This window comes from Cyanistes caeruleus, chromosome 2, assembly GCF_971803275.1.
Source record: "Cyanistes caeruleus chromosome 2, bCyaCae1.hap1.1, whole genome shotgun sequence".
In the NCBI taxonomy this organism is placed as follows: domain Eukaryota; kingdom Metazoa; phylum Chordata; class Aves; order Passeriformes; family Paridae; genus Cyanistes; species Cyanistes caeruleus.
In genome coordinates, this window is record NC_141702.1 from 117,510,589 (window position 1) to 117,520,254 (window position 9,666).

At 46.2% G+C, this 9,666-nt stretch overlaps 2 protein-coding genes across 17 annotated transcripts in view; one reads left to right on the top strand and one right to left on the bottom strand.

Moving 5' to 3' along the window:
- Positions 1 to 9,666, bottom strand: part of BMP2 (bone morphogenetic protein 2) — a 235,838-nt gene that overhangs the window by 225,330 nt on the left and 842 nt on the right. For 2 of the 16 annotated variants that reach the window (XM_086873768.1, XM_086873723.1), the window contains exons 1-3: positions 2,953 to 3,033; positions 2,488 to 2,881; positions 2,372 to 2,416 (exon numbers count right to left, since the gene is read on the bottom strand). The exons of 2 other annotated variants lie outside the window; for them this stretch is intronic. The gene's annotated coding sequence lies outside the window, so the exon portion shown is untranslated. Of the gene's footprint in view, positions 1 to 2,371; positions 3,136 to 9,666 lie in introns of those variants that run through there. 12 more of the 16 variants (XM_086873795.1, XM_086873738.1, XM_086873808.1 and 9 more) reach the window with 11 other exon arrangements.
- CCT4 (chaperonin containing TCP1 subunit 4) lies at positions 2,982 to 9,250 on the top strand. The gene is made up of 14 exons (XM_086873711.1): positions 2,982 to 3,368; positions 3,839 to 3,891; positions 4,132 to 4,221; positions 4,784 to 4,892; positions 5,406 to 5,548; positions 5,837 to 5,958; positions 6,047 to 6,179; positions 6,513 to 6,652; positions 6,867 to 6,963; positions 7,269 to 7,379; positions 7,644 to 7,774; positions 7,858 to 8,092; positions 8,622 to 8,735; positions 9,035 to 9,250. Exons 1-14 carry the CDS (start codon positions 3,251 to 3,253, stop codon positions 9,050 to 9,052), a joined length of 1,614 nt encoding a protein of 537 aa, XP_086729837.1. The 5' UTR covers positions 2,982 to 3,250; the 3' UTR covers positions 9,053 to 9,250.

The following is a 9,666-nucleotide window of genomic DNA, read 5'->3' on the forward strand; positions in this document are numbered from 1 at the left end:
CCCAAAGCACTGAGCTATGTCCTCAGTGCAGCTCTAACTAAAAATCTCACTTCTTCCTGCAGCTGCCTAGTCACACAAAGCCAGAAAATGCAGGGTTTCTACCACATTTAGTCAAAATTAGGTTCAAGTTCTATTTGAAGGACAGAGTACTAAGCATACAAACCATTTTTTTTCAAGAAACTAAGCTAAAAAACTCCGTTACAACTCCAGGATCTTGTATGGGGATGTTTATTGTGGGACTGGTTATTGTCTCCTTGCTTCTTGGAGATGCTGGAAAAGGTCAGAACAGCCAGAAATTATGATGAGAGGGTAAGGAGAACAATATAAAGTGCAGGGAACTCGAAGTCTAAATTTGGCTCTTAAGACAAATCCAAAAGGCTTCAGGGAGTGCGGGCTTTAAACATGACCTAATGACACATTTGGTCCTTGGGTTTCAGCCCTGGCTAAAAGTTCAGCCTCCATCCTGACATGACAAGTCCTCAACCACAGAGCCTGCTCTGGGTCAGTCCCCATCTGATGCCACCTTCACACCTGCAAGGGCCTCAGATGAAACCAAGCCATGGCCAGGGAGATCATACTGGACACAGAACAAGGCAGATGAGAGTGACAGGGAATAACAAAAGTGGATAACAAAATCCCCCTAAGTTAGCCAGACAACTCATCTCAAATCCAGTACATCCTTGACAGCTGACAAAACCCTTCAGGCAAGGAATCCAGCCAGACCAAAATTGTTAGCAAGGAACCCACTGACCACAGCAGCTCTGAACTTAGCTCAGCAGCTCGCTACCCACCAGCTCAGAATGCAGGCTCCACCCAGCAACGGCACGAACTGACTCCAATGATTCTCAGCACTGGAGGAGCTGCTTTTGCCAAGCACAGAGTCACGTGTAGCTGGGTGGCTGGGACAGCACCAGCTCTAACCTTTATTTCCTTCAAAATCCTGGAAAATTCTTGCTCCCAGCCCTGGGGCACCTCTGAGCAGCACAACTGCTGGTAACAGCACACAGTCTCTCTGTGTTTTCCTCTCAGGTCCTTTGTGGCATGCTGTGGCAAAACCAAACCCAAAGCCCAGCTCAGCACCAGAGAAACGACATCTGCCACCACCCAAATTTACACAATATCCTCGGATTTACCTATGCCACTGATTATACACACCCAGGAGAAACCAGGAACTTCCTGGGATACCACAACAAACTCAAAATGATCCCTAACCTGGGGGAACAAAGAGGTGGCCAACCACAACCTAAGTCTTCCCCAACAGCTTCTTTAAAAGCTTGCCTCTTTATTGATTCCAGCTATAACATTGCATTAGTGCTAAATATCCAGGATTTGGTACTGCTGCTATCCTTGCTGGGTGGAATTTAAGAGCAGGGTCAGGGTTCACAGTGATTTTTTGCCATTTAGGGTGTGTTTGGATCATTTTAGAGGTGATATAAATCCAGACATATCCAGACTATTACCAGGTAGACCTTTTCCCTGTATATGACCTAGGTGTGCATTTCTCTGCCTTTATACAAAAATTGGTTTCCTCTCTGCCTACTAAAAATGGAATATAAAAAGCCAAAGATCGTCCATTTCCAAATCCTCTTCTCAGCTGTTTTAAAGGTGCATAAATCCAGCAAAAAAAATAAAATCAAAAGCAACTGCTAAAAATGGTTGAAAGATGTTAAAACATGACAGATAGAGTCACGTTTTCCCTATTTATTTGTTTTGACAACTGTCCAAATGCTGGATTTTGATGTCTGACCATACAAAGCTGTTGCTGGCACTGGAAAACTGCTCACCATGAGGATGTGTTTCACTTGCAATGAGCTCCTGGTACAGCTACAGGAACTTGAAAATGGAAAAGAACCTCGAGAGGTCCCATTCTCTGCCTGGTTTTTACACCTTGCTGGTGAAAGGGAACATTTCTTGGATAATTTATTTTACACAGGAGCACTTGAAACCCTGTCTTTTCATACCCAGCCAAAGATATACCATTGAAGTTATAGGGTTTATGTACTATGTAGGCACTTTCCTGTCAGTCAGAGCTTTTTTTGAGCTGCTGTGTTTTACTGTGAACACAATACAAAATTAATTCACTTTGTGGGTTCAAGTATGTGCTTTGCATCTGAACTACATTACACTTGTACTCTGTTTAGGGTGAAGAAAATAACTTAAACAGCTATTCAGAAATGTAAAACAATAAAAAAAAAGAAAAAAACAAGAGTTTCTTATAGCAATGCAGTAGTTAAGCTCAACCCAATAGGTATAAGCTATTTTTCAACTCTAGCCTTATTTTTAGTGATTATAAAGCTTACAGCTCTACAGTGGAGATACAAGCTGAGCCTCTCAGACACATGGGAAATTCAGGCTGTTACAAAAAAATTACCTTGTATTTGTTCTTTTCCTGTAATTCACTCTTGTCTAAGTTCACCTGTGACAAAGGCGATGCTTAAACCCCTTTTTGGCAAAGGGTTATGAAAAAAACTGGTGTTCAAAACCTACCCAGGACAGGTGGGATGGCACAGCAGGTCCTGGACTTAGCAGGAAAAGTTACAAGGTGACACACCGAGATTTATAAAAATGAAAGGCCGGGGCCGCCTGGCGTTGGGTCAAACCATCTCTCCCTCAGTTCCCGGCTCCCTCAGGGCTGAGGGGGGAATCCCGGGGTCTGTAAGCCCCATCCCGCACCATCCCTCCCTCAGGGCTGAGGGGGGAATCCCAGGGCCTGTGAGCCCCATCCCGCACCATCTCTCCCTCAGTTCCCGGCTCCCTCAGCGCTGAGGGCGGAATCCCGGAGGCTGTGAGCCCCATCCCGCACCACCCCTCCCTCAGTTCCTGTCTCCCTCAGGGCTGAGGGGGGAATCCCGGGGTCTGTGAGCCCCATCCCGCACCACCCCTCCCTCAGTTCCCGGCTCCCTCAGGGCTGAGGGGGGAATCCCGGGGTCTGTGAGCCCCATCCCGCACCACCCTCCCTCAGAGCGGGAACCCGCGGCCGCGCCCTGGCGCCCCCCAGCGGCCACGAGCGCAGCGCGAGACAAACCCGGCCCCGCCAGGCGGGAAAATCTCCCCAAAGCCCCCAAGCGAGCGCGCGGCTCTTTTATAGGCGTCCTCGTCATTTGCCAGCAGGCAGCTGGAAGGGGGCGTTTCGCTGGTCGGTTGAGCAGCGCGCAGGCGCGGGTCGGGCAGCCCGGCGTGACGCGAGGCCGGAAGGCCCCGTTCTGGAAGCATCCCGGGCCCATCCCGGTCTGTCCCGCTCGGCCCGGCCATGCCCGAGAGCGCGCCCGGCAGAGCCCCCGGCGGGGCCGGCGGCAGGGCCAAGGGCGCCTACCAGGACCGCGACAAACCCTCCCAGATCCGCTTCAGCAACATCGCCGCCGGCAAAGGTGCGGCGGCCGCGGGGGGAGCCGGGCCGGGCCCCGCGTGGGCCGCGGTTGGGGCGGGGGGCGATGGATCCCCCGGTGCTGGGCCCCGGCCGGGCCGTGCCCCAGGGATACGAGCAGCAATTCCAGGGGTTTGACGGCTGGGAGCTGCCCGCGATGGGCCGGCGCGTGTAGGGAATGCGATGCTGTCACTGACAGGAGCCCCGGCCGCACTGCGAGCTGTGTTCTGTTCCTTTGTGATTCCCCAGATTTAAAATGGCTGCAATCAAGTGCTCAGATGCCGAGTGCTTAAAAAAAATAAAGAACTGTGGAAATCAGGCCTGATTTTACATCATTCCACTATTTGGGATCCTTTAGTCTGTCTGGGATTTGCTGAAAAGTGGGAGGAATTTTCTTTTTTAGAAAACATGTTTAAATGATGGAGTGTTTGTAGTTCTTTAGATCAGCTTGCAAATGTTTTCTTCTCTTCCCAGCTGTTGCTGATGCAATTAGAACCAGCCTTGGACCAAAGGGAATGGATAAAATGGTAAACCTTGTGGTTTAAATTCTCAAAATACTAAGCTTACTGGAAATGCTGTATGTTCAATGTGTCTTACAGAGGATACCACCTTTTGCCTTAATTCTTTCCCATACTTCATGCATTTAAGGGAAAGTGGGAACTAAATGGACATCTTGGTTTTGAAAATGATGTTAAAAAATATTTTGAGGCTCAAATGAAAGATTTGCAGCTGCTGATTAGAACTGTTTTCCTGCCCTTTATTCCCAGATTCAGGATGCTAAGGGAGATGTGACAATCACTAACGATGGTGCCACTATCCTGAAACAAATGCAGGTTCTGCACCCTGCAGCCAAAATGGTGAGTGGTTTTCTTTCCCATTTTTGTCTGGATTTGAGGAGCATTACCCAGCATAGTGACAGAGCAAGAAATTTTGTGCATTGTGCTCCAGGAACATTTAGTTTTGATTGTGGCACGTGCTTAAAAGTTACAAACCTTTATTTGTTGCCCAGTGTTCCTTATGCACAATCTCTCTGGACATGTTTTAAGACATAAGAAAATGTAGGGCAAACCTCCATTCTGTCATTTGAGCAGGAAAAACTGATGCCCCAAACCATTAGGAGAGAAGGGAATGAGTGAAGATATGGCCAGGTGGTCTGAGGATACAGTAGCTGGTCCTTTGAGATGTTCAATGTTCTTGGATTTGGTTGTGATCAGAGATGGAAATGAGCTTCCTGTGACCCTCCAGGGAAGGAAGAGGTAAACCTGTTAGATAGGTGTGTTCAGTTTTAAATACAGGAAAGAAAGCTTTGCTTCTGGAAGTGACTTGTTGTACCATAGCTGTGCTCTGGCCAAAGAAGTGTCTGGGTGTGGGTAAACAGCACTCTTATGTATTTATTTTCTGTAATTATTTCTCCTTTAGTTAGTAGAGCTGTCAAAAGCACAAGATATTGAAGCTGGTGATGGTACAACCTCTGTTGTTGTCATCGCTGGAGCTCTTTTGGATGCCTGTTCCAGACTCCTTCAGAAAGGTAAATCTGTTCATTTAACATTCATTTAACACTGTAGGTACTGAAGGCTTTTTGTCTTCTTGCATGTGTGGGATGAAGCTTAAAGTAGCTGTAATCTTTTGGAAGGATAAAGGGTGTATCCCACACTCCAGGGAAAATGGGGAGTTTCATACAGGACTGTGAGAAAACAGTTTTTGGAAATCTGAAATTGAATTAGCCTCCTCATGGGCATCAGCAGCTTTAGGAATGCCAAGACAGCTTGGAGAAAGAGTTTCAGGGATCGGAGGGAGATGTGCAGGTCTTGTCTGTGAGGACAAATTCCTTGGAATGTTACAGCTTTTTCCCTCAATTTTAATAGCAGAAAATAAGAATGGAGGTCATACATCAGTGAAGAACTTTCTGCTGAAATGCCTTAAATTTACTCTGACCTGAGTACCTTGAGTTTTAAAATGGAAAGAGCTGGTGAAGAAAAAACAAAAAAAGTATGTTTGCAAGCATGACTTGTCTGACAGGCATTTTTTATGCTCTGCACAGGAATTCACCCCACCATCATTTCAGAGTCATTCCAGAAGGCTCTGGATAAAGGTATCGAGGTGCTGACCAACATGGCCCAGCCCGTGGAGCTCAGTGACAGGGAGACTCTGCTGAACAGTGCAACAACTTCCCTTAACTCCAAGGTACAGCTGCACTTGCACTGGCAGCTCCAGCCCAGCCAGGCCTTTCAGCTTGTCAAGTCTAAGAAGGAGCAGTTCCATTTTCTGTACATCTCTGAGTGTGGGTTTTCCCCCCAGCATCTCTGCTCTGTCCTTGCCCTGGAGCAGCCATTAAGAAGATGCCTTGTTAAGACATCTTTGCTTCAAGGTTCTGATGTCAGACACTGAAACACAATGACAAGATTGTTGTGAAACTGCTGTTCATCAGTGTGAAGTCTCTCACCATGTTTTCTCTACTGTTAAATCCCTTAGGTTGTGTGTCAGTATTCCAGTTTACTTTCTCCAATGAGCGTGGATGCAGTGATGAAGGTGATTGACCCAACTACAGCCAATAGTGTGGACCTCAGAGATATTAAAATTGTTAAGAAGTTGGGGTAAGGAACAATTTGTAATTAGACAGATTTTGTCTGTGTGAACTCAGTTTCCCAGAGTGCTCCAGTAATGGGTTGTGTTTGTTTCCAGAGGCACAATTGATGATTGTGAACTGGTTGAGGGACTCGTCCTGACTCAGAAAGTGGCAAATACCGGCGTAACCAGAGTGGAAAAAGCCAAAATTGGCCTCATTCAGTTCTGCTTGTCTGCTCCAAAGACAGATGTAAGTCAGACTGTGGCTAGAGCAAAGCCTCATGCTCTAGGACACAGGACAAGCAAATGGAGTAACAGATGTTTTTTGTAAGATAATATGGGGTCAACTCTGTGCCACAGCTAGAGCAAAGGGCTGCTGGGTCCTAAAAAAAATTAGTTGGTTTGAAAAGAATTGTTTAAACTATAAATGATGTTTAAATTATGTTTATGTTTAATTCAGTGTTACCTGAACTGTTTCTAACAGCATTTTGCTGTTAAGCTTCTTTGTTTAGAATGACAGCATCGTACATTGAAGAACGTGGCATATTTTGACACTTGCTTTTCTCTTTTTTATTTGAAATAGATGGACAACCAGATAGTTGTTTCTGATTATGCTCAAATGGACAGAGTGCTGCGTGAGGAGAGAGCCTACATCCTGAACCTGGTGAAGCAGATCAAGAAGGCTGGGTGCAATGTGCTGCTCATTCAGAAGTCCATCCTGCGGTACGTTGATACCCAGGCACCGGCTCTCTGCGGGTGCTCGGGGACACAGTTGGAATTGTTTGGAAAACTGAAGCCAAACACAGTCACACTTGGCAGAGTAACAGTACCTTTGGAAAGCACCAGCACTGGCTGTATTTTGAGTTTGATGACATCCTTGCTTTGTACTCTGAAGAATGTGAGCACTGGGACTTGACTCATTCCCTTTCATTTTCAGGGATGCTCTCAGTGACCTGGCCCTCCATTTTCTGAACAAAGTTAAGATCATGGTGGTTAAAGACATTGAAAGAGAGGACATTGAGTTTATATGTAAGGTAAGGTGGGTCATGTAAATGAGCAGCAGTGCTTAAAATCTACCCCAAAACTATCTGTCCAGCCAGGGCCAGTTTATTGTGACATTTTCACAGGTTTCATGTTTTGACTATAATGCAAGAGCAGACATTTCCCTAAAAAACATTCCTGCTCTGCTGAGCAGTCACACTTCTATAGATTCAGGACAAATGTAAAAGCTACAGTCCCGTCTGCATTTTACTGTCCTTTGCAAAAGAACAACATGCAGTGTACTTGCTGACTCTGCAGTCAGCCTCTGGATTAATTTCTTTTCCCATTATTTTTTCAGACAATTGGAACTAAGCCTGTGGCTCACATTGACCAGTTCACCCCTGACATGCTGGGCTCTGCTGAGCTGGCAGAGGAGGTCAACTTGAACGGTTCTGGGAAACTAATAAAGGTGAGTGAGGGAAACAATGTTAATATCTACTCAACATCTGTCTCTTATTTTAATAACTGGTACCTTTGATGTTTTTTACTATGGAATTTACTACATTTAAGTACCTATTTCTAAGCTCTGAGTAGCCACTGGCTTTGGCAGTGCAGTGGTTTTGCTTGGCCAGGCATCAGGGCTGTTAGAGAATTCCGGAGTGCCAGTGGCAGTGTCTTTTTGTCCCAAATTTTGATTTGTTCCCCAGTGTCAGTATTTGGTTTTATGTTTTAGATTACAGGCTGCACAAACCCTGGGAAAACTGTGAGCATCGTGGTCCGTGGATCCAACAAACTCGTCCTGGAAGAAGCCGAGCGCTCCATTCACGACGCCCTGTGTGTCATAAGGTGCTTAGTGAAGAAAAGGTAATGTCTCAGTTGGGTTAATTAGCAGCACACAAAGCCTGATCGTGTGAGGTGAGGTTTGATGTTCGTTTCTGTGCTCTCAGGGCTTTGATTGCTGGCGGTGGAGCCCCGGAGATCGAGCTGGCGCTGCGGCTGAACGAGTACGCCCGGACGCTGAAGGGGATGGAGTCTTACTGTGTCCGTGCCTATGGGGATGCGCTTGAGGTCATTCCCTCCACCCTGGCTGAGAATGCAGGGCTCAATCCCATCTCCACGGTTACAGAGCTCAGAAACAGACATGCCCAAGGAGAGAAAACAGCTGGCATTAACGTCAGAAAGGTAATGAGGGGTTAGAGTACCTGGGAAATGCTTAACCTAGGACTAGGGAGAGGGCAAGGTGGTGTCTCACAGTGGTAGCCTCCCTAAAATTAGGGGAAATTCAGGGAAATCCCCTCCTTAAAAGAGGGAAATTACAGCTTGTTCTCACAAGAGCTCACCCTGAGCATTGGTAGTACCAGATACTAAATGCTGTATCCACAGGACAAGAAACATCTCATGTCTTTACAGAAGTGTTTCAGCTACAACAGTAGATCCATCAGTAGGATCTGCAGTGGAATGTGGTCATAAATCAGAAGTAGCACCACAGATTTTTCCCAATTGGCACTGTTGCCCTTTCCTGTTGGCTCATTTTGACTGGGTATGTCAAATGCTTGGGGAGAGAAGATGAATGTTGTACTGCCCCCCTCTTGCAGGTGAAAGCCCTGTGATAGTCTAGGAGTTGACTTTCCTCAGGATTCTGCTGAAAGAAAACATGCTAAATGTGACTGTAGTCTGTCTTGCACAAAGTGAAGGCTCCTTGTTCCCTTAGGGTGGCATTTCCAACATCCTGGAGGAGCTGGTTGTGCAGCCTCTGCTGGTGTCTTTGAGTGCACTGACCCTGGCGACAGAAACCGTGCGCAGCATTCTCAAGATTGATGATGTGGTGAGTGGTGCTGGCATCGTGGTTTGGGCTATCCTTCCTTCACAAGCACCAGGATATTGTCATTCATTTGCTGTGCTTCAAAATGCAGTCACTGTGTTCTCAGTTTGTGTGCTACTTGAGACCATTCAGCCTTTTAATAACGGCAGCTAAAATTAAACACAGTATGAATACTTGTCCCTAAACCATGACAAATACAGCACCATAAAGCAAGGAATTAGTGTCACTAAAAGCCTTAAACAAAGAAGGAATTGTGATGTATCCTGTGATTTCTTGTGCCTGACTGTGTGTCCTCCCTGCAGGTGAACACTCGAGGATAAGCTGAGCAGAGAGGTGGGGACCATGGCCTTGAGCTCCTGCCCTGTAGCTGGAATATGGATTCCTCACCAAAAGCGCCTGTGTGAATTGTCTTAAACTCCACCAAGACTGATGTACTTTGATCAGGTTTAACTCTACAAACAGTTGGTTTTCAAAAAGAAAATGCTGTTTTATCAATAAACATGCAGTAGTCTACCTGACTCTTTGCTGTATAATTTTGTTTAAATTTGTTACATTTTGGTACATTGGCTTTTCTCTACTCCATGGCTAAAAAGTTTAAGGCAACCAATCATCTGTGATACATTCCAAAAACACCCTTGGAGCTGCTTCTCCCAAAGCTTTTCCTGAGGGAGTGGTGTTGCTGTCCTCAGTGCTGCCAGGCAAGAGGTGAGGAGGATCTTTGCAGTGGGAGCACATCACATTCCTTGCTCTCCTGATGTCTGCAGGGATTCCTGATGCCATCACATGATCCAGAGCCCTCCAAAGGGTGTTCACAGTTTTTTCCCCCTGCCTCCAGAATAAATGGGTTTTCCCAAAGCTGGCTGAGAAGTCAAAAGTAATTTAATAATGCAGATTAGCTTCCCAACTTCTAATTCTTAGCCTGACATTTCGAATT